This window comes from Amphibalanus amphitrite, unplaced genomic scaffold, assembly GCF_019059575.1.
Source record: "Amphibalanus amphitrite isolate SeventyFive unplaced genomic scaffold, NRLGWU_Aamphi_draft 000019F_arrow, whole genome shotgun sequence".
NCBI lineage: Eukaryota > Metazoa > Arthropoda > Thecostraca > Balanomorpha > Balanidae > Amphibalanus > Amphibalanus amphitrite.
In genome coordinates, this window is record NW_024881515.1 from 244,123 (window position 1) to 269,947 (window position 25,825).

A 25,825-nucleotide genomic window follows, 5' to 3' on the forward strand; every position below is an offset into this window, starting at 1 on the left:
GTCCCCTCATGACTTGTCTTCATGCTCATTGCTCAGTTAATATAAGACGCCGGCTACTAGCTCAGCTCATGACCTTCCTGGCTCCTGAATTGATGCTAAGGTATTATTTAAAACCAATGCTACCCAATTAGGCTCCTAACGATGACAGTCTGATGAACGTTATCGTAAACCGTCTAAGGCTGCATGTGCCCTGCTGACCGGCACCCTGACCTGAGCACTGACATGCACCCTGGCCTGTACCCTGGCCTGTAGGCACCCCGACCTGTAACTTGACCTGTGTTCTGAACTGTACCCTGACCTGTAATCTAGCCTGTGTACCGACCTGTGCCTGCCTCCCGACCTGAGTGGTGTGTAATGACCCTGGCCGGCGCCCGTGCTCGGCAGGTGGCCGCCGCTGGAGCCGGCTGCCGGCCGGCCGCCGCCGCTCATCAGCCCGCCGTCCCGGTCCCCGCCGGGGCCGCCGGGGCCGCCGGGGGGTCTGCTGAGCCCGGCTGGCCTGCAGGCGGCGCTGCTGGCCCAGCTCAGCGCCCAGCACGCCAGCCAGCTGCAGTACCAGCGCGCGCTGCTGGCCTGGGCGCGCCTGGTGGCCGGCGGCCTGCCGGAGGCGGCGGCGGCGCCCGGCGGCGGCAGCTGCTCCCCCACCGCCAGCAGCGGCTCCCCGCCGCGCTCCGACGGCTCCCCGCCGGCCCGACCCGCGCGCAGGACCGCCCCGCGCGCCAAAATCTTCGCCTGCCCCCTCTGCGGCCGCAGCTTCGGCTACAAGCACGTGCTGCAGAACCACGTGCGCACCCACACCGGAGAGAAGCCGTTCCAGTGCCCTGAGTGTCAGAAGAGGTTCACGCGCGACCACCATCTCAAGACGCACATGCGGCTGCACACGGGCGAGCGGCCGTACCAGTGCGTGCATTGCGCGCGCCGGTTCGTTCAGGTGGCCAACCTGCGGCGTCACCTGCGCGTGCACACGGGCGAGCGGCCCTACTCGTGCCGCCACTGCCCGGGCCGCTTCTCCGACAGTAACCAGCTGCGCACCCACGAGATGACGCACACCGGCCGGCGGCCGTTCGCCTGCTCCGACTGCGGCGCCCAGTTCCGCCGGCGGCAGCAGCTGCTGCTGCACCGCTGTCCCGCCGCGACTGCGGCCGGGCAGACACCAGCGGAACGGGAGGACGACGGGCCCGCCACGGCGGCGGCGCTGGCCACGCTGGCAGCCCTGAAAACGGAGCTGGAGCCGGCGGTGAAGACGGAGCCGCAGCTGGAGCCGGTGACGGGCCCGGGGTCCGCTCCGGTGGCCGGGTTCTCCTTCAGTCTGGAGACGGGACTGAGGCCTCTCCCGGCCGGCCCCAGTCAGACGGGACTGAGGCCGCTGCCAGCCGGTCCCAGTCAGACGGGACTGAGGCCGCTCCCGGCCGGGCCCAGTCAGACGGGACTGAGGCCGCTGCCACCCGGTCCCAGTCAGACGGAGCCGGAGGACCTCAGCGTGTCGGCCGCCGGCCGCCGGCCGTCCGGGATGGCCCCGCCCGGCCTCCGGTGGCTGTCCGGCTCCGGGGGTCCCGGAGACGCACCGGGAGCGGGGCAGGTCGGCGGCGAGTCCGTCCCGCCGTGGGGCTTACAGCAGCGCTACGACTCCCGATCCGAGTCGGAGGGCAGCCGGAGGCCGTCCACCTCCTCACAGGACCTGCCCTCGGTCGTCTGGCCGCCACCGCGCCACGACCAGCCCGTCCAGCAGGTGATGATGTCTTCCGAGCGGGGGTGGCTGCGGCCGGCCCTCTCCCCAGCTCCGACGGCCCCGACCGGCGCTAGGAGACGGAAGCGACGTAGACAGACGCAGGCGGAGCCTCCCCGCACTCCGTGGGATCTGTCGCAGACCACCGGCCGGGGTATCTCGGAGGAGAGCAGTGCCGTCCCGCTGCGGCGAGTCAGTCAGCTCGACCAGCCGAGCTCCGGCGAGGGAGAGCGGGAGAGCGTGGCTGAAGTCGAGGACGCCCGGCACAGGCCGGTGGAGGCGCCCGGGCCGCCGGGGCGGGACCGGCGGACGCTGCCGCCGCTGGTGCCGCTGTGGGCTCCTCAGCAGACCTCCGGCGCTCCTCACACAGCGGAGGAGGACCGTCGGAGGACGGAGGACGGTCAGAGGACGGAGGACCGGCGGAGGAAGAGCGAGGAGACGGGCAGTGCGCTGCTGCAGATGCTGACCGTGTCGGGGTCACCGCCGGCGGCTGAGCGGCCGAGGGACCGCGAGCACACCGCCCGGGGGCACCGGGCGCCTCCACCGCTCACGGCGCTGGAGCTGGGGGACTGCAGGCGCGAGCGGGGCCGCGGACTCCCGGACGGGGGTCCCCACTGGAGAGCAGCCGAGGTCGAGCGTCACCCGGTTGATATCTTCAAGTTTCGTGAGAAAGACAACGCCGATGTGCAGATATTGGATGGCGTCAGGGGTTAGCTCTATAAATCCCGTAAAGGGTTGTACTACGTACAAATGAAGCCAGTTTTAGAGTCAACAGCTCCGAACTGAAGTCATAACTTACGGGTATTTTAACGTGGTTGTGTACTGTTAATAGTTCTGGTGAATATTTAGGAGGGATTTCTCGTCAGGCCAGTCGGTGATGCATGCTGAACCCACGGCATCACGGTATGGCTAGTTGAAAGGTATGCGTTTTCCGCTCCGGTTGGATAAGCTGCCGGAACACGGTCGCATGTGTTTATTATACCACAATAACCTCGCTTAACCAAAACCTGAGCGGTTCCAACGAATACACGTACCAAATACTGAGGGAATCTCTGTTCCGAACGGATGGAAAGGCAGAAAAGAAGGCGTTTAGTCGACACGGCACATGTGAGCGCCGACTCGAGAGTCTTACGCTACAGGTGACCAGGTCACAGTGATGGAAGTACTTTCTGGCAATGCTTAGGCGGACTCATGTTAATGCAAACAACAGGTAGGTAATATGTCTTTTTAGCTAGCTATAAGTAAGCTTTTGTCAAGTCTCAGCTGAACACTATTGGCGATCGTGTTACCGCCGAGCACGCCTCTAAATCAGGTAAAATTGCCACTCTGTCAGCACATGGCACGTCGGAATGCGTCTGACGTGGCACCTGTCCTCGTTTCCACACGGACGGCTTCTCGTTCCCAGCTCCCCCGGCCAGCCGCCGGGCGCCGGCTCTCCGGCCCTGCCGTCCTTTCCTCTCCTCTCCCGCTCCGCCGGCCGCTGACCCCATGGCCCGATTGGCAGCGCGCGGCTACGCACACGCACCGGTGACGGGTGTGCGTGCGTGCCGGGCCGGTCACCGACCCTCCTGGCGCGGCCCGGGACCGGACTGGTACTATTTCGGGCCCGGCCGTCCAAGGCTGCGCGTGTGCGTGCCGTGGGACTGCTGGGAATTCAGCGACAGAAATGGGGGAAGCGGGGCTTTGTATTTATTTTATAGGTCGGGTAAGGTTCTAGCACGTATAGTGGGGTTCGTACCGATTCGTGTGTAAAAACGTTGTTTTGACACCAGCTATATAGTTTTATTGGGAGCTTTCGAGAGCACTTCGGCTCCCTTCTTCAGCCAAGTCAAACAAACACTAAAATACAGTAATACAAAACATTAACATGTCGTTCGGTTCGAGGTCAAAATCGTAGGTATAGCTCAAGAAATGAGTGCGCCACATTTTAAGTACAATTGTCACATAGTTTCATTAATTTTTTGAAAATACACACATCACATAATCGACCAGCAACCTCTTTACAAAGAAACACCTAAAAGCACACACCCACACACCGCTAAGACTTAAATCACACGATACACCTCATTCATTGGCACCCCTGGTCTCGTGTTCATAAGAGTCGATTCGTTCGTTTTCGCTATAAATATGCCCTCTTTATCTTTCGTTTTCTCCAGTTCGTTTCATATGACAGAATTTTGACCTCCTCCCATTTCATACTGTGCCCCGTCTCCAAAACATGTTTCGAGATACCCGAGTGGTTGTCATCCCCATTCCTGATCGCCCTCTTGTGTTCGCTTTCTCTCGTCTTTATGCTTCTCCCTGTCTCACCTATGTAAACTTTTTCACACATGCACTCATATTGGTAGACTACGCCCGCATTAGATATTTTTTCTCGTTTGTCCTTTGGCTTTACTAACATACTCCGTAGGTTCCTCCCCGGTTTGTTTGCGACCTTTGCATATGGTGCCAAAGCCCTTGTCACCCTTTCAGTGACCCCTTGCACGTAGGGTAGAACCACCACTGGCTTACGCTCCTCCCCTTGGTCCTCTTGTGTCCTAGCCCTCCCCGCTAGCATCTTTCTGCGAGTCCTGTTTACGAACCGTTTCGGGTAATTGTTTGCTCCCAACGTCCGGTCAATGTGGCTGGTCTCCCGTGCCCTCCCTGTCTCATCCGAAGGGAAAGAGTCTCCCCTCCTCACCAGAGATCGGACGACAGACTCCTTGTGTTGGACACTGTGATGGGACATAAAATCTAAATACTTGTCCGTGTGCGTCGCTTTCCGAAAGACTGCCGTCTTAAGACACGGACAAGTATTTAGATTTTATGTCCCATCACAGTGTCCAACACAAGGAGTCTGTCGTCCGATCTCTGGTGAGGAGGGGAGACTCTTTCCCTTCGGATGAGACAGGGAGGGCACGGGAGACCAGCCACATTGACCGGACGTTGGGAGCAAACAATTACCCGAAACGGTTCGTAAACAGGACTCGCAGAAAGATGCTAGCGGGGAGGGCTAGGACACAAGAGGACCAAGGGGAGGAGCGTAAGCCAGTGGTGGTTCTACCCTACGTGCAAAGGGTCACTGAAAGGGTGACAAGGGCTTTGGCACCATATGCAAAGGTCGCAAACAAACCGGGGAGGAACCTACGGAGTATGTTAGTAAAGCCAAAGGACAAACGAGAAAAAATATCTAATGCGGGCGTAGTCTACCAATATGAGTGCATGTGTGAAAAAGTTTACATAGGTGAGACAGGGAGAAGCATAAAGACGAGAGAAAGCGAACACAAGAGGGCGATCAGGAATGGGGATGACAACCACTCGGGTATCTCGAAACATGTTTTGGAGACGGGGCACAGTATTAAATGGGAGGAGGTCAAAATTCTGTCATATGAAACGAACTGGAGAAAACGAAAGATAAAGAGGGCATATTTATAGCGAAAACGAACGAATCGACTCTTATGAACACGAGACCAGGGGTGCCAATGAATGAGGTGTATCGTGTGATTTAAGTCTTAGCGGTGTGTGGGTGTGTGCTTTTAGGTGTTTCTTTGTAAAGAGGTTGCTGGTCGATTATGTGATGTGTGTATTTTCAAAAAATTAATGAAACTATGTGACAATTGTACTTAAAATGTGGCGCACTCATTTCTTGAGCTATACCTACGATTTTGACCTCGAACCGAACGACATGTTAATGTTTTGTATTACTGTATTTTAGTGTTTGTTTGACTTGGCTGAAGAAGGGAGCCGAAGTGCTCTCGAAAGCTCCCAATAAAACTATATAGCTGGTGTCAAAACAACGTTTTTACACATTAATTATGTCCCAGCTGAATAACAACATATACAACAACTTCGTACCGATTCCATTATAATTTTTCGGGGGAGTGAACTACTAGCTGCACTGGCAGATCTAGGGGGAGAAACATGGAGAATCTCCCACACACAGCGCACACGCAGCACTAGCGCTTTTGAAATCCTTCCTCGACCGCACAGCCGTGCAGTCCGCTGATCGAACAGCCGGAAAGCATGAGTGGAGTGACGGACCGTTGCTAAAACCGTCCATCACGCCCAACCGGCATCCTTTTCCCATGTCTCGGCCGGCGGCAGTCCTGCGATAGCGGAAGCGGCCGTCCGTCGCTGAACCCGTTCGACTCGATGTCTGTAATCGGCGACTAATGACGACTCGGAGCGCCTCAGCCGCCGCGGTCGGGCCCCCAGCTGTGCTCGGTGGTTACGTCATTATTACCCGCCCGCCGTGCTGTGCCCGGGGTCGGCGCCGGGGACGCGTCATCCGCCGTCACCGGCCGGCTGGGGTTGTCATCGCGTCCGTCATTAGACAATCGTCGAACCCATTGTGTATCGGCTGGGCGGGATCGCGCAGACGCTAACGTAAAGGCTGTGGCTGGACGGCGGTTTTTGAAGGTCAGGATGGGCCAAAGTTCGATAGCTCCAGTTGATAGAAGAATGTCACTTGCGAGTTGCGGTTATTGTCTTAGCAGCTCTCTTTCCTATAGGAAACCATATAGCGCACTTGTAGCTTAAACATGCCAATTGCCAAGTGATAATGGTAACATGGTTGGGTGGTTTCGAAGGAAATCGTTGTTCCTAGCACATCCTGTTCATTACAAAATGAACAGTTTGGATCACATCCGAATCGATTTGTCTTTACCCCATATAAGACTATTAAGTCCTGATTAAACTGTGACAGGTAGCACCCAAAAGTGTAGCCTGTCACACCTATCGGCGCTTCCGAGCTGTTCTGGCATATATAGCAGCTGGCACCCCTAGTCAGCCCGTTCTATAATAACCGACTAATTTATAGTCGATTAGCCAGCGGCGTCAGCGGCAGCAGGCCGTCGGGGCACCGTTTCCGGCTATTTTCGCCTCCACCCTTCCGGCGAGCCGCCCGGGGGTGCAGATAGAGCGCCGGCGGCCCCAGCGCCCCGGCAGCCCACACCTGTGCCTTCCCAGGGCAGACGGCGGCCGTCCCGACACCCTGCACGGACCACGCAGCTCTGCGGGTGCTCCGCGGACGCTGCAGGCAGCACCTGTGTCAACGGTACCGACTCACAGGCTGATAGTGCGGCCCGTGTGCCCCTGGACCTACCTCTGCCGGCCCCTCCGACCGCAGCGCCTGCCGCCACGCCCCCGCAGGGCCCGGGGAGGAGCGGGGTGTGCGTCTGCTCCGGGGTGAGCGAGAGGTCCGCCCCCGCAGGACCCGAGGAGGAGCGGGGTGGTGCGTACACTCCGCCCCCGCAGGGCCCGGGGAGGAGCGGGGTGTGCGTGCACTCCGCCCCCACAGCTGCGCTGCTCGGCAGCCACCAATGGGAGCCGCGGAAGGGCTGAGGGAGGGGCCGGCCAACCCTTCCAATGGACGGCAGGATGCAATGGACGAGTCTGCACGTAGGCCTATTTTATTACTATCGACGAGTGCCTATTTTATTTTAGGGGAAGCCGGGGAAATTACCCCGGCTTTTAGGGGAAGCCGGGGTAATAATCCTATCTCTAATTCAACAGAATCAGTGACATGACACCGATGTATATTTTACTGACGCGGGCATGCAGGTTTAGGTATGTACCTACCTATAACGACTTTTGCTTAGATGAGAACTTATCCTGGCGTAGGTAATACCTATGCCCATGTCGACATAGCGTAAACCCTTTAACCCTCGCCGGCCGAGGGGGGGGGGGCGGGTGCCGCCCCCCCCCCCATAGGGTTTTTTTTTTCGCGATAGCTCCGAACACGCTAGCGATAGAGAGCTGAAACTCGGCATACCTGACCTATGATTCAAGCCGGATCTTTTGACACCAACCGCATTTTGGGGTCAGATCAGGTCACTGACCTATGACGTCCTAAGTGAACCTCTGCACGGTCTTCAGATGTCGCAACTTCGCAACGCCCTCACTGCCATAGGAGATGTCACAGGGAAATGAAACTTACAGGATCTAGTATCCATTATGAGTCTCATAACTTGTATATCTCGGATTTTTCCTAAAGGTCATATTAGATCAGGTCATCTTCGTGACCTCACCATTATAAGTCAATGGGGAAAAATGCAAACTGCTATTCTGGCGCCGGGAACGATCTCCAACTATCTCAAGCACGCAGAATCGTGATTTGATGCACTCCTTGCAAGGTTAGATGCGTCACTTTTGCAATGATGACCTTGCGTGACGTCATTTATGACGTCATCAAGGCCATATTAGTTTTTCGTCAATAACTCTTGACCAAATTGAGCTAGCGAGTCGGGAAAGCTACCAATGGACTCAGGAAGACCTGCCGAATCGAAAGATATGCGATATGACCTCTTTCGACCAACTTCATGACCTGGGGGTGCTGACCTGACCTTGACCTGAGGTCAACACCCTAAGTTGACCTGACCCGAACAAAAAGTATATCATTCGACGCGCCTGAGCGAGGCGAACACGATGCTGCCAAAATCGCGGCTCTGCGGCCGTTTTTTGCGAAGTCATTCACCAAAAACTGAACCGTACCTTGGGGCATTTGACCTGACCTCAGAGGTCACCGGTTGACCTAGGACCTTAAAATCGGGCACCAATCTCTGCGTCTCGTAACGGCGCACACGCTCGTTTTTTCCGCGACGCGCTAGCTCCACCAGGGGCGAAACGGCGGGGTGATCGTACCCGCCCTCCCCCCCCCCCCTCGGCCGGCGCGTATGTAGAGAGCCAATAGGTCCGGCGAGGGTTAATTAAAAGCCTGTCACTCAGTTATCAATAGGGTCTCATTCCGGTTTTGTCAAACGCGATTTGCTTCTGAAAGTGTCAAGGCATGGGTAGGTACTGCTTTCTACTGGTAGTCGTTACTTTTGACTATCCGTTTTATATTCGCCCATACATAGAGGGCGCTAGTGAAAACGCCTGAAGGTATACTGTGCCGCATCGCTCGAACGCCGCGCTGGTTTCAGCATGGATGAGGGATGGCCTGCTCGAAGGCACTGGGGCGCTGTCAATGACAGCGGGGTTTGTAGGTGAGGACCGTTGGTCTTTTGTTTTATGATTTCCGAACGACCGACAACATACGATAACCACTGGGAGGAGTGCAGTTTTCCTCCCGGCCTCTCGCCGTCCGGGAGGAGTGCATTGCGGGGTAGCCGGCTGAACGATACCAAATTACTAGTATTACTATTCTATTTTACTTTCCATTTAACACCATTTCCGCCGTATTCACAGCGCTCAATGCACGTGCATTGCACCATGTATAGACGGGAGATGTCAGATGAGTAACTGGTGATATATTGGTAAGCCCACCAGTTGCTCTGCGTCTCCCCCTCTCCCGTCAGTGATCGCACCCCACCGGCCGACCGCAGGCAGCGCAGTACCCGCCGCCCATCTCCCGCACACGCAGCAGGCCCGTTTCCGTGTGTATTTTCCGACTAAGATACGCCTTATCTAGGACACCGATGCGACTCGGGTGGTGGTAGGCTAGCATGGTGCGACGACGATGGTGCTCTCTCCAGCCTCAGAAGGGCGAGCAGAGCGGTGACGGTGGCGCATATCGCCACAATATAGCGCACAAAAACGGGAGAAACCGAAGGAAGACGCCGCCACAGGGCGATAACACGTCTGTACGACCGAGTAAAAACATCTCAGAATGGCGGAGGCCGGAGTGAAACAGCAAGTCAAAACCTACATCAGTGATCCGACTCTGGCTGGTCAAAGCGAGCACCAGACGAAATGCAGCAGGGCAGGGAGACACATCACCACCGCAGCCTTTGAACCGGACTAAAATTGCACATAAAACGTGACGATGACATTGTCAAAATACTACCAAATCGTTGAACTAGCATAAGCAGATTTACCTTTAAAGTTTCGAACTCTGATTTTTTCTGAGTGTGTTATTCGCAGCCCACGAGACCACCTTTACAAATCCGTCAATTATTTCAAACACAAAGTTATCTACTCCGTCCATAATATATACCATACAAACATCTATAGTAGTGTTGGTTGTGAGCAAAAATAACATCATATTAAACTGATTGTATACCCACTAGACTCGTTCTAAAATCCCGCATCATCTAAGTCCGATTCTCCAGCGCCCATCTATCCGTTCTGCTGGCAAGCTCAGCTCCTCTGAAAATTCCGCGCGCACGGCCTATGGAAAGCACAGTCGGTGCCGGCGGTACAGGACGCCCCGACTCGATTGCAGCTCGGACTGACTACCGCTGCGGCTGGAATCGGGCTCTGGAACGTGGTGTGACGCGAGCCCCGTGTTAGCGGCGACCAGCCGGCCCTAAACCCCTAAACACAATCACACCGAACAGTCAGCGACGTAAACTACCCGGCCCGACCCTACCCGCGACCCGGGGCAGTATACAGGCCCCGGGCCGCCCCTAACCCGCGGCCCGGGGGCAGTATACAGGCCCCGGGCCGCCCCTAACCCGCGGCCCCGGCCACTACACAGTCCAGCCTTTTGACCAGCACTGGGAGGGACAGGCGACCCCAAGGAGTGCGCTCAGCGGGTGACTACCGACACGCAGCGAGTGGTGCCCCCAGCGCCTGTCCCCCGGCTCCCGCTGACACACGGGACAGGCCCAAGGCTACACCGAACTGTGCACGGACCGCGCAGGGGCTAAATAGAGCCGCGGCTAGCTGGCGCGCGCAGTGGCTGCCGACCAGACGTTAGATCACAGACGCGGCGCGCTATATAAGTGGATCTGGTGCGGCCGGCGGCTCGTCCGCGGCAGCGCGGCTCCCGGCCGGTGGGTGCTACAGCGCCACCTGCCGGACTAATCCTCACCCTCCGGCCGCCTGCCGAGCGGCGAAACACTGCCGACCGCCTGCCGGGGGCGCCTAGTAGAAGAAGATGAGCCTCTGGCGGGCCGAGGTGGGCAGCTGGCGCCACTCGCGCTTGATGTACAGGTACTGCAGGATGGCGCGCACCGAGATGACCAGACCTGCGGAAAGGGGAGCGGTGTCACTAGACAGAGTGATACACGAGCTGGTATAGCGGGCGGCGGCGACCCAGCGCAGTACGTAGATGGCGCCACTGACCGGTACCGATAGCACACAGACTCAGTATCAGCTGGCCAGGACAGTGGTGGGCGCAGTCCCATGAATAATCACGGTAAGCATCTAGCTAGTTCTTTCTACCTACCATCAGCCTGACCGGCCGACGGATACCCTAACACCCCAGTCCCCGCTCAACGCTGATTCCACAGGCCACCAATCTCTCCCTAACCAGTCCTCGCAGCCGATCCCAACGCCCCTCACCTGACCCCAACCACTGAACCCGAGCTACCCCATCTTCACAGCTGATCCCAACGCCCCTTACCATCTGATCCCAACCACTGAGCCTGGTCGGACACCCGGCCACTTGATTGGACAGTGGACACTCACCGAACGCCATGATGAGCCACCAGAGCCAGGAGTTGTCGTGTGAGACGAGCGTGGTCGAGTTCTTGACGATCAGGGTCCACTTGGCCAGCGAGAGGCCGAAGCCGGCCAGCGCGCCGTACCGGCCGGCCACCGAGTGGCAGAAACAGAGCAGCAGCAGGAAGCCGATCCAGTTGAACAGGAACGCCGCTGTGCGGGACAGCCGGGCAGCGTAAGTATGGGCACGGAGGGGGTACTACAGGGTAGCCGGGAGGGGAGGGGAGAGGGATAGAGCGGGGTTAGCAGAGGGAGGAAAGAGATAACAAAATCACTCCCTGGTGTTCATCACATTTCATTCAGATCACTACACTAAACGCCCCTTCATAATGTGCTCATGTGGCTACGGGCTATCCAAAATATTAGCAAGGAAACTCAGGTCTAACAAGGCCACCCAGCGTCCCGGAGCTCTAACGAGCCCAGTCACGGCCGGCTCTGTCACCCACCGAGGAATGCGGTGAAGAACATGAGGTCGGTGCCGAGCAGTTGCTGGTCGTGCAGCGCCGCCGCCTCCGGGTCCAGGCCCACCGACGAGATGCGCCACAGGTGCAGCGCGCCGGCGCGCTCATCATCCAGCTCATCGGCCAGCGGGTCAGACGGCTGGGGGAGGGAAGCATAGAGAGCCACAGCGGGTCAGACGGCTGAGGGTGGAGACATACCCGGGGAGTTAGAGAGCCACAGCGGGTCAGACGGCTGGGGGAGGGAGACATACCCGGGGAGTTAGAGAGCCACAGCGGGTCAGACGGCTGGGGGAGGGAGACATACCCGGGGAGTTAGAGAACCACAGCGGGTAAGACGGCTGGGGTAGGGAGACATGCCCGGGGAATTAGGGGAGCAACAGCAGGTCAGACGGCTGGAAAGAACCCGAGGGAGTTAGATCAAGGTGTGGCAAGGGAGCCTACAGCGGATCAAAGACTAGGCACGATTGATGACACTGCAGGCTATCTGGCCTAAGACATACATAGCTAACAAAGCCCCGAAAATGAAAACGTTTCGGACCGTAACAGACGTCAAACATATGGCAATATCGGTAAGGGACTAGGGAGGCACACAAAATGCATGCTGTATCCACTTGCACCCTGTGCGACATGACAAATCCCAGCAACAAACAGACTAACTGTTTGTTGCTAATAACTCCCAGCTTAGATAATTAGACATAGTTAGACACCCAACTTCCCCACGACTCCAGCTGGTTGGCCACACTTCAATTCAGCTATAGCAAATGAGCCTGGGGCGCAGCAAACCCACTACCGAGCCTACCATCCCCAGCCATTCAGAGGGCGGCCGAGCATGGCGTAGGAGCGGTTCTCGCTGGCAAACGCCGGGCCGGCCGTGTTCCTTGCTCCTTTCTCCGTGTTCCTATGTCCTATGCCCTTCCTGGTACTTAGATGCTGGAAGGCCCAGGAGAGTGTCTCTCACAAGGCCCAACCCTGGTCTCACTTCTGGCGTCTCACCAGGGCCAACCCTAGTATCACCCCTGGCGTCTCACCCAAGCCGGGGGAGCGTCTCTCACCGGCAGCGGGCCGCCCTCGCGCGCCACTGTTCTATGCTCCCACCCCTAGTCTGTCATCTGTTAGCTGGCCACCCCCGCGTGCCAGTGTTCTATGCTCCCACCCCGCGGTCGTCTGTCAGAGGGGCGTCTCTCACCGGCAGCGGGCCGCCCTCGCGCGCCTTCTCCTGCTGCACCTCGTCGTAGCTGGGCAGTTTGGCCGGGTTCGTCACCGCGTCGTACGCCGGCGGCAGCTCGAAGCGCACCGCCTTGTCGGCAGTGCGCGGCGGGGAGGGCGGCGGCGGGGGCGGGGGCGGCAGCGGCGCGCCCCCGGCCGCCTGCGCCGCCTCATAGGGCGGCGGCGGCTCGACCGGCACCTCGGCGGGCGGCGGCGGCGGCGGCGGGCCGCCCGAGCCGCCCTCGGCGACTGCCGGCGGCTCCGACACCTGCCGGGAAGAGCGGTCACGTGTCAGGGACAGAACGGTAACACCTGCCGGGCACCGCGGTCAGTTGTCAGGGACAGAGCGGTCAGAGGACGGCACAGACTGCAGCTGCTCAGTTGCCAAAGCAATGTAAATTATGCAATGTCATTAAAGGAAATAGCAGAGGTGGAGATTATTTAAGCATTACTCACCCTCTGATACCTTGACATGACTAACTGCACTGCACACAGCTGGCCTTCAGACTCCTGAAAAACGTCAATGTCATAAAGGTTAACCTGACAAGACTGATATTTTATGACATTTGATAATCTGAGATAGGTATGCTAAGTTACACATTTCTCAGCACTTCTATTGTTGAGCAATGAACAATGAACATACATTGTAGCTAAAAACAGTTGCTTACACAAGCTTGACATAAAACCGATGGCCATTAGTATGCATCAAGTTTTCAGCTTTTTGATTGGTAGAGCACCATAAAAACGTATTAAAAAGGTATGATATTACCATGATCTGAAAGACTTTTTAATATTTGGATTGCTATTAGAGCTCAGTGTCCTTCTGAGTGGAATTCGACATTGGGGCAGCAAGGCCCATCTGGACTGTTTGTGGTGCTACTCTAGGTAACATGTTCTGAGAATTTCTGATTGATTCTTTTATCTTTTTGACAGCACCTGAGGAGATGACACAGTGGCAGATGCTGTGCTTCAAATGCTGACTCATAGTACAGTACATAGATAACATGAACTACCTGGATTGGACACTCGTTTTTGGCGCCAAAAATAAGAGGCCACTTTGGCCTCTTATTTTTAAAGGCGGCCTGTAACACTTTTGAGAGGCTGATATCTCAGCAACCACTGGGCCGATTAGCCTGCGGTCTTTTTTGTTCGGTAGCCCCATCCCTTCTGCCCCATAATTGACTTCTCATGATGCGTCTAGGTGACTGCCGTAGCACGTGCCACGTGAAAAGTCAGGGGTGTTCACTGTTCAGGGTATTTTGCATAAGTAGCGCTTTTGCGAGGCTTATATCTCAGCAACCACTTGACCGATGTACATGCGGTAATTTTTGTAGGGTAGCTTCATTCATTTTACCAAGTATTGGACTATTCCCGATGCATGTGGGTGACCCCTTATGCACGTGCCACGTGCAATACGAAGAAGTGTCAGTTTTGTAACAATTGCAATATCTCGGTAACCACTCGGCCGATTGCGCTGAAACTTGGCATACAAATACGCACCCACCGGGCAATGTATATCCATGTGCCAGAGATGGGGTGCTGCTGCACGTGCGCACGTGCAGGGCAGGGGTCGTTTCCAGATCTCGAGAACGGCTGGACCGATGGCGCTCAAATTTGGTACACGGTTAGGGACCAGTTAGAAGGGTGCCGTGCACAAGGCAGTTGGGACCCATATTGCACGTGCGCACGTGCAGGGTGCCGCTTCCAGATCTCGAGAACGGCTGGACCGATGGTGCTCAAATTTGGTACACGGTTAGGGACCAGTTAGAAGGGTGCCGTGCACAAGGCAGTTGGGACCCATATTGCACGTGCGCACGTGCAGGGTGCCGCTTCCAGATCTCGAGAACGGCTGGACCGATTGCACTCATATTTGGCACATCGCTATAGACCGGCTAGTAGGGTGCCGTGCACCGAGAAAGTTGTGGCTCTGCGCGTGCTCACGCGCGCACGTGCACACCCTTCCGTCATATCTCGGGAACGGACTGACCGATTGCAATGAAATTTGGTGTGTGGCTGTTTGTTGCTTTTGTTGTGTGACCATGATGCTGACCGTGTATGAATTTTTCTCAGTCGACGAAGGTAAAGTAATGCACGTGCGCACATGCACACCTTATTTATATTTCTTCGAAAATCACCAAATATAACTGGCTTCCACATACATGTTTTGAAAAGCACATTTCATCGCGGTATGAGCACGGTGCACAACACATGAATAAAAGTCGTTTTGGCCTGCTTGACCAAAACAGGCAAGAGTTTTTTAGATGACCACCCCAAACCCGAGGAAAAGTAAGAATGCCCATCCAACCGAGGAGAGTCCCACGATGCCAACCTCTTCGCCAGCGTCTTGTACAAACCAAGCCTATGTATAAAAAAACAACGGCATAAGAGCACTCAACACAATTGTGGGTCACCACACTCCTCAGTCCTCACGCTCACGCACGTGGGACTACGGTACGCCCGGTCGGCCAGACTGGGACGGCGCCGTATGACAGTTTCCACAGTCCATGGGAGTCCGTAGGCTATCTCCAGAGGTTAGCCCGGATAGGTAAAGGGCGAGGCACGAAGGCACTACCACAGTTCAGTTGAGTTCTCGACAACATGTGCGAGATCGCACACGCCTCTTCGTGTGTGTGCTAGTACCTCTAGGCTCTAGCTCTTCTTGATGCCGGATAGCTTACGCCTCTTATCGTCTGTTGTTTTCTTCGCTGCACAGTTTCCACGTTTGGCATGGATCGCGCTGTTGATGTCCCTCACCATGTTGCCTGCAAACAGGCTAAACAAGGCCCTTGACATACGTTCCAAGCTTTGGGCGAATCCATGCCCCTTGGGGCAGCTGGTATCTCTGACGATGGAGCTTCGTGTCGTGACTGCTTTTACCACGTCGACAAATGCCTCTCTGGGACTAAAGCATTCAAAAAGAAGTCTTTTTGAGGCCTCTTTTCGCACGAGTTCTTTCCAGATTCTAAGGATAAGCATCGTGGTTTCTATGGCGAGCGAGGACGGCACAATGAGTCGCCCTCGATCCAATATCTTCGTGAATATTTACTGTCATACTGTTTACTGTTTACTGTCATATTTACACTGCTCGCCGACAGACTTATCTGCTTACATTATAGAATGTAACTAATGGCATATAAAGAAACAATATCATTCATCGTACTGTCATGAAATAATAAAAAGCAGCCTCTTGCCTTTCGTGACTTTCAAAACGACTCTCAAAAATGCTTTAACAGCTGTTGAATGTCACGTGCACTTCAGTTTAAACATTCTTTCGTTTCTTGCCTAATTTGACAGCAAATAGCAAAATTGCAAATAAATTTACAAAATAGAAACGCATGTTTTGTGTAAAGGCCTGGCTACACTATGCGTTTTCTGCGTGCGTTTTTGCTGGTTGGCATGTAACCCCTCTGTGTGCCGCTGAGGTCATCTCAGGTCATGAACGGTCGCCAGCAGTTTTTTGGCTATAACTTTTAATAGAGGCGTGCTAGAGCGGTGAAAACATGTCATAAGTGTTCAGCTCGACGATACGGATCGACTGATATGCAACATGACCCTTTCCGGTCAGGTCATGACCTTGACCTGGGGTCAAATTTTCAAAATAACCTTTCAAGGTCAACAAATAGTTGATTCGACGCGTCTCGACGAGAGGAATACGATGCTGCCAAAATAAAGTGGCTGTCTTGAGGGCCACTTTAAAAGAAATGTGGGCCTTGAGTTATTCCCGAAAAACATTTTTTCGTGAAAACGGCTATTTTGACAGTTTTTGCCCCCTGGAGGCTAGCCGTTGATCTGATGTCAAATCTGAGAGCAATATTTAGAAAGGCCTTGAAAAGGTCTGTCGAATGCGCTTTTCCGCGGCATTGTAGGTTTATTGGTTTCCGAGTTAGCCGTTGAAAGTTTCCAAAATTAATTACTGAAATGGACTTAATTTGACTTTTGATGACTCGAGTGACCTGACTTTTGACCTGACCTAAAAATGACTGAAGTGTTTCCGTCATTATTTTTAACGCTCTTTCGAATATCCCTTACCGCGTGTCGCTACGTGGCCCAGGAATCGAGTTAGACGGGGGAGCGTGAAAACGCCCCCCCCCCCCCAGCCAAGTTCCAAGTTCAGGCCACCAGCGGGTTAACAATTGTGTAAGCAAATGTGTGTTTTTTTTTAATGAGCACGAATATTAGTCTGAGGCACCCATGCGTAGGTGGTTGTGCGTATAGGATACAAATCTTATGAGTGTGCACATTTATGCCTCTCCCACAACGCATACACTAAAGTACCTATATTATTACCAGACCGCTTCACTCTTAAGCATAAGGTGGGATGTGAATATGCGCAAGTGTAAAGTAGGCATGTACCTGACCTGACCGTAATCTCTAGCCTGAGCGAGCTGAGTTATCGATTATAGCCCGAATCTGATCACTTCGGTGAAGATGAGCTATGGCTAGTTTGAGCATTATTATGAATATTATGGTGTTAAAAATGACCTTATGTTCACGATACAATAAGAATCTGATCATCATCAGCCTGCCAGTTTTTCAGCTGTAAAAAATGGGCTGTGCACCTCCATACGTGCATGCTCACAGCCATTCTGATGCGTACAATCAGTACACCTTGCTATTCCCTGATGGCACGCCAAGTTTGATCCAAATCGGCTTGCCAGTTTTGTTAACTTTAAAATGGGGTGTGAACGTGCACACGTGCATATTCCCACCCATAGTTTGATGCACAACATCAATGCACTTTGTTATCCCCTAATCGTAAGCCAACTTCGATCAATATCGGGCCTGCTCGTTATTAAGCCGTTATTATGAGGTGTGCACGTGGCACGTGCATATTCACACCCTTCTGAGGCACACAGTCACGACACTTTGTTATCCTTCAATCGCACACCAGCTTTTTATTGAAGGCGGCGTGTCCCATTTTTAGCTGGAACTATGGGATGTGCACGTGCGCACGTGCATTACCTCACCTTCGTCGACTGAGAAAAACTCATACACGGTCAGCATCCAGCCACACACCAAATTTCATTACAATCGGTCAGTCCGTTCCCGAGATATGACGGAGGGGTGTGCACGTGCGCGTGAGCACGCGCAGAGCCACAACTTTCTCGGTGCACGGCACCCTACTAACCGGTCTATAGCGATGTGCCAAATATGACTGCAATCGGTCCAGTCGTTCTTGAGATGTGAAAGCGGCACCTTGCACGTGCGCACGTGCAATATGGGTCACAACTGCCTTGTGCACGGCACCCTTCTAACTGGTCCCTAACCGTGTACCAAATTTGAGCGCCATCGGTCCAGCCGTTGTCGAGATCTGGAAGCGGCACCCTGCACGTGCGCACGTGCAATATGGGTCCCAACTGCCTTGTGCACGGCACACTTCGGTCCCTAACCGTGTACCAAATTTGAGCGCCATCGGTCCAGCCGTTCTCGAGATCTGGAAGCGGCACCCTGCACGTGCGCACGTGCAATATGGGTCCCAACTGCCTTGTGCACGGCACCCTTCTAACTGGTCCCTAACCGTGTACCAAATTTGAGCGCCATCGGTCCAGCCGTTCTCGAGATCTGGCAGCGGCACCCTGCACGTGCGCACGTGCAATATGGGTCCCAACTGCCTTGTGCACGGCACCCTTCTAACTGGTCCCTAACCGTGTACCAAATTTGAGCGCCATCGGTCCAGCTGTTCTCGAGATCTGGCAGCGGCACCCTGCACGTGCGCACGTGCAATATGGGTCCCAACTGACTTGTGCACGGCACCCTTCTAACTGGTCCCTAACCGTGTACCAAATTTGAACGCCATCGGTCCAGCCGTTCTCGAGATCTGGAAACGACCCCTGCCCTGCACGTGCGCACGTGCGGCAGCACCCCATCTCTGGCACATGGATATACATTGCCCGGTGGGTGCGTATTTGTATGCCAAGTTTCAGCGCAATCGGCCGAGTAGTTACCGAGATATTGCAATTGTTACAAAACTGACACTTCTTCGTATTGCACGTGGCACGTGCATAAGGGGTCACCCACATGCATCGGGAATAGTCCAATACTTGGTAAAATGAATGAAGCTACCCTACAAAAATTACCGCATGTACATCGGTCAAGTGGTTGCTGAGATATAAGCCTCGCAAAAGCGCTACTTATGCAAAATACCCTGAACAGTGAACACCCCTGACTTTTCACGTGGCACGTGCTACGGCAGTCACCTAGACGCATCATGAGAAGTCAATTATGGGGCAGAAGGGATGGGGCTACCGAACAAAAAAGACCGCAGGCTAATCGGCCCAGTGGTTGCTGAGATATCAGCCTCTCAAAAGTGTTACAGGCCGCCTTTAAAAATAAGAGGCCAAAGTGGCCTCTTATTTTTGGCGCCAAAAACGAGTGTCCAATCCAGGTAGTTCATGTTATTACGGAGCGAGCGAAGCGAGCGTAGTCTTTCCTTAGATTAACAGAAATTTCTGAGTATGAGCGGCCGGCCGGCCGGCCGGCCGGCCGGCCGGCCGTGCGGACGCTTTTGCGAGGCTTATATCTCAGCAACCACTTGACCGATTTACACGCGGTAATTTTTGTAGGGTAGCTTCATTCCTTCTACCAAGTATTGGACTATTCCCGATGCATATAGGTGACCCCTTATGCACGTGCCACGTGCAAAACGAAGAGGTGTCAGTTTTGTTATTGTTGCAATATCTCGGTAACTACTTGGCCGATTGCGCTGAAAGTTGGCATGTAGGTAGGCACCCACTAGGCACTGCATATCCATGTGCCAGAGTTGGGGTGCTGCTGCACGTGCGCACGTGCAGGGGTCGTTTCCAGATCTCGAGAACGGCTGGACCGATGGCGCTCAAATTTGGTACACGGTTAGGGACCAGTTAGTAGGGTGCCGTGCACAAGTCAGTTGGGACCCATTTTGCACGTGCGCACGTGCAGGGTGCCGCTCCCAGATCTCGAGAACGGCTGGGCCGATTGTGCTCAAATTTGGCACATCGCTAGAAACCGGTCAGTAGGGTGCCGTGCACAAGTCAGTTGGAGGTACCCCCTCGAAATTTCGCACGTGCAAGACTCACCCCCTCGCTCGCTCCGTTAGTCGCCCCAAAAGGCGCTATACTGGTCTATGTACAGTAGAATGAACTATGACATGGCTCCCTTATTTATATGATCTGCAACCAGGCAAGAAGCCTATTTTATTTATAGGCTTTTATTTTTATTCTATAGGCTATTATAGGATTGTTTATTTAGATATTGTCTATTTAGGCCCAATCTTTTGTATAATGAGTAAGACTAGGTACCAACAAAATCATCAACAAATTGTCAATACTGAATGGCATTGTATAAAAATCAATATTACCTGCACCTATTGTTTTTAGGAAAATGAGTTTCTATTGAATTTGCAGTGTGCAGTGTGCACTGCCCTGGGGTTGACAGTGGCAGTGACAAATATTGATAAAATATCAATTATCATAAGACCTTATCTGTATTCAATGTAAACGCGTTTCGATTATTTCTTTATCAATACATTGGTACAATACAGATAATGAAAACACACGATTCAATGTGGGTGAACGCGAGCGATGAGATTGATATTTCAAACATTATGACCTATTCACGTGGCAAAACTTTCTGTTCCCTCCATAAAATTCTACCCAAATTTGGTGCCAATGGGTAATCTCCTCTTTTTGAGTTGATGTTTGGCAAACATTCAATCACCGCAGCTTCGATCAGTTTTCGTCGATTTTTCCCTTTTCCGCTCCATAGAATTCTTGCGTCTTTCCACTTCGGTAAATGGTTTTGTTCCTCTATATGAATAACGAAAGAGCTTGTATCTTTGTGGTTTCGAACGTCTCTTTTATGTTCGTCTATTCTCTTCTTCATTCCTCGATATGTTTCGCCTATATAAGATTTGGAACACCCCCCGCACGGAACTCTGTACACGACGCTGTCCAAACTTTCGTCCCCCGTTCTTTTCTTGATTATATCTTTAGTCTTAAGACCGGTCCTTTCCAGAAGTATGACGCCTGCCTGTCTTAAGGCCTTAGATATGATGTCTGTATTTTTGCTGCCTGGTACTACTATCGTTCTATGGTGTTCTCTTTTTCTATTGTTCAGTGACCCAGATGACCTTCTTCGTATTAGTTTTGCTCTTCGTAGGCATTTGATTAAGAACGCCTTTGGATATTGAAGTTTTTTAAATGAATCGAATATGTGATCGATCTCGTCATCGATGTAATCGGGACTGCAAATCCGATACGCGCGTAAGAAAAAGCCAATCACCACCCCGGATTTCACCCTTTCACCGTGTGCCGAGAGATAGTGTATATAATCTTCACGGTTTGAGCTCTTTCTGTAGACTTTGTATTTCAGGTTTTTCCCACTCTTGATCATGAGAATGTCCAGGAATGGCAGCATGCCATCATTCTCAACTTCAAGTGTGAATTGGATGTTTCTTTTAACTTCGTTCAGTTGCTGGAGCTTTAACGTGAGATCAGTGTCTTCCGGCACCACTACAAAGACATCATCGACGTACCGGTACCAAATGGTCTCAGTTCCCATGACATGTCAGTTCCCATGACATGACAGTATGCGCAAGTGAGCGGCCTAGCAATGGGATCGCCCCTCAGTCCAGTTGCGGCCTGCCTCTACCTGGAAATGCTAGAGAAGGATCACTTCAAACATGTCATGGGAACTGAGACCATTTGGTACCGGTACGTCGATGATGTCTTTGTAGTGGTGCCAGAAGACACTGATCTCACGTTAAAGCTCCAGCAACTGAACGAAGTTAAAAGAAACATCCAATTCACACTTGAAGTTGAGAATGATGGCATGCTGCCATTCCTGGACATTCTCATGATCAAGAGTGGGAAAAACCTGAAATACAAAGTCTACAGAAAGAGCTCAAACCGTGAAGATTATATACACTATCTCTCGGCACACGGTGAAAGGGTGAAATCCGGGGTGGTGATTGGCTTTTTCTTACGCGCGTATCGGATTTGCAGTCCCGATTACATCGATGACGAGATCGATCACATATTCGATTCATTTAAAAAACTTCAATATCCAAAGGCGTTCTTAATCAAATGCCTACGAAGAGCAAAACTAATACGAGGAAGGTCATCTGGGTCACTGAACAATAGAAAAAGAGAACACCATAGAACGATAGTAGTACCAGGCAGCAAAAATACAGACATCATATCTAAGGCCTTAAGACAGGCAGGCGTCATACTTCTGGAAAGGACCGGTCTTAAGACTAAAGATATAATCAAGAAAAGAACGGGGGACGAAAGTTTGGACAGCGTCGTGTACAGAGTTCCGTGCGGGGGGTGTTCCAAATCTTATATAGGCGAAACATATCGAGGAATGAAGAAGAGAATAGACGAACATAAAAGAGACGTTCGAAACCACAAAGATACAAGCTCTTTCGTTATTCATATAGAGGAACAAAACCATTTACCGAAGTGGAAAGACGCAAGAATTCTATGGAGCGGAAAAGGGAAAAATCGACGAAAACTGATCGAAGCTGCGGTGATTGAATGTTTGCCAAACATCAACTCAAAAAGAGGAGATTACTCATTGGCACCAAATTTGGGTAGAATTTTATGGAGGGAACAGAAAGTTTTGCCACGTGAATAGGTCATAATGTTTGAGATATCAATCTCATCGCTCGCGTTCACCCACATTGAATCGTGTGTTTTCATTATCTGTATTGTACCAATGTATTGATAAAGAAATAATCGAAACGCGTTTACATTGAATACAGATAAGAATTTGATATTGTTTTTCATTAAAGTAAACATTTGTCAAAATGAACAATATACTATCATTTCATAAGACCATCAGTAGTAGGAATACTACATACTGCATTAGTGCAATTCAATCTGCAAACACCTTACCTTACCTTACCTTAATTTGATCGGAATTTTAAAGGCCACTTGGCCTGTAGGGAACCGTTCTCATCGAGCTCGAATCCTTTGAGACTTGACTATCTCCAGTCAGGTACCAGGTACCTGAAGTTTGCCCAGTGGGCGTCGAGTTCGGATTTGAACTGCTCAACAGAGCCGGCGCCAACAACTGACATGGGTAGGCCGTTCCAGTCATTGACCACCCGGGCACTGAAAGCCTGTCTCCTTGGTCTTGACTCAGCTCTGGGTTTTGCGATTTTCCATGGATGGCCTCGGGTGCGGTCGGATGCAGCGGCAGTAAAGAACTCTTCTGGAGCCAGATCAACCCCTCCATGAAAGATTTGGTACACCTGGATCATGTCTCCTCGGCGTCGCCGATAAAACAGCGATGGCAGTTTCAGTGCCTCCAGTCGTTCCTCGTACCGGCGGTGTCTGAGAGAGGCTACCAGGCGGGTTGCCCTTCTTTGGACGCGTTCGATTAGAAGTTGATCAGCTCGATTGAATGGGCCCCAAGCCACATTGCCGTACTCCAGGTGAGGGCGAACGAGAGTCTTGTATAGCAGGGGAAGAGTACACTCATCAATCAATTCGAACGACCGCCTGATCACTGCTAAGATCTGGTTGGCCTTTGCCACGGCTGCGGATGCTTGCCTCCGGAATTTTAGGGAGGAATCTACCAGAATGCCAAGGTCCCGTTCACATTCAGTCTCTTCCAGACACACTCCTCGCATCGTGTATCGGAGTTTGGGATTATTTGTACCCAGATGCAGAACCTTACACTTCTCTTCATTGAACGGGAGCTGCCATTTGTCAGACCATGCCACAAGTGCATCAATATCAGCTTGGAGGGCTAGCGCTCCCGATGTAGTCGCTGCTCCATCAGCCAGTAGGGAGGTTTGAGGTCGAGTAGCGGTCTGTCTTCCATCAACAGGCTGCATTGGTTGAGTAGGGTGGTCACTGACAGCTCTGGGTTGAGCGACAGCCAGCCCTCCAACCTCAGCTGCCTCGAGATGGTCATCTCTGTCACTCTGGTTCAGTACTCCATCGGCAGGCTGCGTTGGTCGAGTAGGGTGGTCACTGACAGCTCTGGGTTGAGCGACAGCCAACCCTCCAAGCCCAACCCCAGCTGCCACGAGATGGGCATGTCTGCCGCTCTGGTTCTGCCCACCGCCAACAGGTTGCACTGGTCGAGTAGGGTGGTCACTGACAGCTCGGGGACGAGCGACAGCCAACCCCACGGCCTCAGTTGCAACATCCTGGGCATCTTTGTCCCCTCCGTGGCCGAGTGGATTAAAGCGCCGGAATTCGACGCTTAGCCGGTAGTGAGAGCCCGGTTCAAGCCCCGGTGCGGGCGGCCACATTTAGCTCCTACGTGTAATGGCGTGCGTGTCTGTGGCAGGGGCCGCACAGTAGCCAGGTAACGTGAGTGAGCGGAGAGGGCCGTGTCCAGTCGTGAGGGCACGTTAAACGTTCGGACAAAATTCTGCCATACAGCTGGAATTGCGCGATCGGGTGGTGGGGTCAGGGTCAGCACAACAAGCTATGCTTAGTGCGGGCTCTGATTCCTCAAATCCACCCATTCAACCATTCGGACTAAATTTATAAAAAAAAATCTTTGCCGTTCTGCCTGGATACGCCGCTGTATACCTTTGTGTCGTCGGCGAACATCTTGGATGTACAGTTAACGGCAGATGAGATGTCATTGACGTACAGCAGGAACAAGAGGGGACCAAGAACCGAACCCTGAGGAACTCCACTCTTGACAGGAACCAGATCAGAGTGGCTTCCATTGACAACGACTTTCTGGTTTCTTCCCGACAGGAATGCTTCGATCCATCGGAGGAGTTTGCCAGAGATACCGTAGCTGCGCAGCTTCCTCAGAAGTCGGTTGTGCGGAACAGCGTCGAATGCCTTGCGGAAGTCCAGGTACACCACATCAACTGAGTCACCTTCCTCGATCATCTTACACCAGTGCTCCAATACCTCCAGAAGTTGTGAACTGCATGATCTTCTGGGCCGGAATCCGTGTTGGTGTCTGGAAAACTGGTTTGTGAGGGACAGAAAGTCCATGAGCTCATCGCGGATCAGGGACTCCATGACCTTACAAGGGATTGATGTGAGACTGATGGGCCGGTAATTCCCCGGGGTCTGCTTGTTACCCTTCTTGTGTATGGGAAAGACTGACGCTGTTTTCCATGAGGCTGGAAGGACTCCTTGGTCGAGGGAAGCTTCAAACAGGGAACCCAATGGACCAGCCAGGGGCTGAGACGCCAACTGCAGAAGCTTGGGGTGCAAACCATCGGGACCGGGAGTGCTGTCCGTTTTGAGAGAGGAAAGCTTGTTCCGGACTGCCTCAGCTGTTATGCGGAACACTGCAAAACCACTGCAAAACCATTTTAACATTACCATATCATATAGGTATCTGGTGGTGCATTAAAAGAAAATAATTAAAAGACAAGGATAAAATGTTACATACTAAAATTGAAAACTGAACCTTCTTTCAATGACTTTTTAATGTACAATGCTGTGTGACAAAACATTGGTTAAATGTCTATGCATTAACAAAGATTGATTGTATTGGTTGATTTCAATATCAACAAGCTACCAACCAACTTTAACTGATGCTGTAAAGTTTGTAATGCTTTAATTCTATCTCATCTTCATCCTACCCTTCAATCTGTCTATAAAATGAGATTGGAGTACAAATGTGGATAGGAAACATGCTAACATGTTAGGTAGGTAGGTACTTCTTGGCACAAAAGGCATTTAGAACACTGTAAGAACTGCTAAATAAAAGGGTATAGGTACAGCTGGTGTCACCATCACCTGTCAGTGGTAGGTAGGTGGGTAGGTTGTAGGTCATAGGTTGGTAGGTTTTAGGTATGTAGGTTGGTACGTTGTAAGTTAGTAGGTAAGGTTACTGCCACTGGTTAGGTAAGGTTCAATTGTTTTTTACTCAGACTTCATCTACACATTTATGTAGGTAGGTACCAGTTAGCTCCAATGGTGATGCCAACTTTACCAATGCCAATAAAATAAACACTTCAATATATTTTATGTTGATATGCCAAAAGATAGGTAGCAAAAACCACGATTGAGTAAAATCTCAACATTTTAGCCTTATTTCAATGTTACGCAAGCTGAAGTGGGTCGAGGCATTCGTCAGACTCAGAGGTCACAGAACA

At 52.6% G+C, this 25,825-nt stretch overlaps 2 protein-coding genes across 3 annotated transcripts; one reads left to right on the forward strand and one right to left on the reverse strand.

Annotated features, from left to right (window-relative positions):
* The first annotated feature begins 222 nt into the window (after positions 1-222).
* Positions 223-2,740, forward strand: LOC122389793 (zinc finger protein 628-like). Its single transcript, XM_043382195.1, has 2 exons — positions 223-248; positions 385-2,740. Exons 1-2 carry the CDS (start codon positions 223-225, stop codon positions 2,435-2,437), a joined length of 2,079 nt encoding a protein of 692 aa, XP_043238130.1. The 3' UTR covers positions 2,438-2,740.
* A 6,329-nt stretch (positions 2,741-9,069) lies between these two features.
* Positions 9,070-25,761, reverse strand: LOC122389119 (NEDD4 family-interacting protein 1-like). Of its 2 annotated transcripts, none has more exons than XM_043380833.1 (6): positions 25,632-25,761; positions 13,213-13,266; positions 12,737-13,024; positions 11,536-11,689; positions 11,057-11,242; positions 9,070-10,614 (listed from the first exon to the last, which is right to left on the reverse strand). In XM_043380833.1, exons 2-6 carry the CDS (start codon positions 13,228-13,230, stop codon positions 10,511-10,513), a joined length of 750 nt encoding a protein of 249 aa, XP_043236768.1. In that variant the 5' UTR covers positions 13,231-13,266; positions 25,632-25,761; the 3' UTR covers positions 9,070-10,510. The 2 variants fall into 2 exon arrangements, with proteins under 2 accessions (XP_043236768.1, XP_043236757.1); XM_043380822.1 differs by lacking the exon at positions 25,632-25,761 and adding an exon at positions 13,526-13,777.
* Positions 25,762-25,825: the final 64 nt, after the last annotated feature.

Bases quoted from the DNA above. Each gene is read 5' to 3' on its own strand.
- LOC122389793 (XM_043382195.1), top strand. From the start codon at position 223: ATGCACCCTGGCCTGTACCCTGGCCT. The intron at 249-384 runs GTAGGCACCCCG...CGTGCTCGGCAG, and splicing joins CCTGGCCTGTACCCTGGCCT to GTGGCCGCCGCTGGAGCCGG.
- LOC122389119 (XM_043380822.1), bottom strand. The intron at 11,690-12,736 runs GTGAGAGACGCC...TCCCTCCCCCAG, and splicing joins GCGAGGGCGGCCCGCTGCCG to CCGTCTGACCCGCTGGCCGA. The intron at 10,615-11,056 runs GTGAGTGTCCAC...CCCTTTCCGCAG, and splicing joins GTGGCTCATCATGGCGTTCG to GTCTGGTCATCTCGGTGCGC.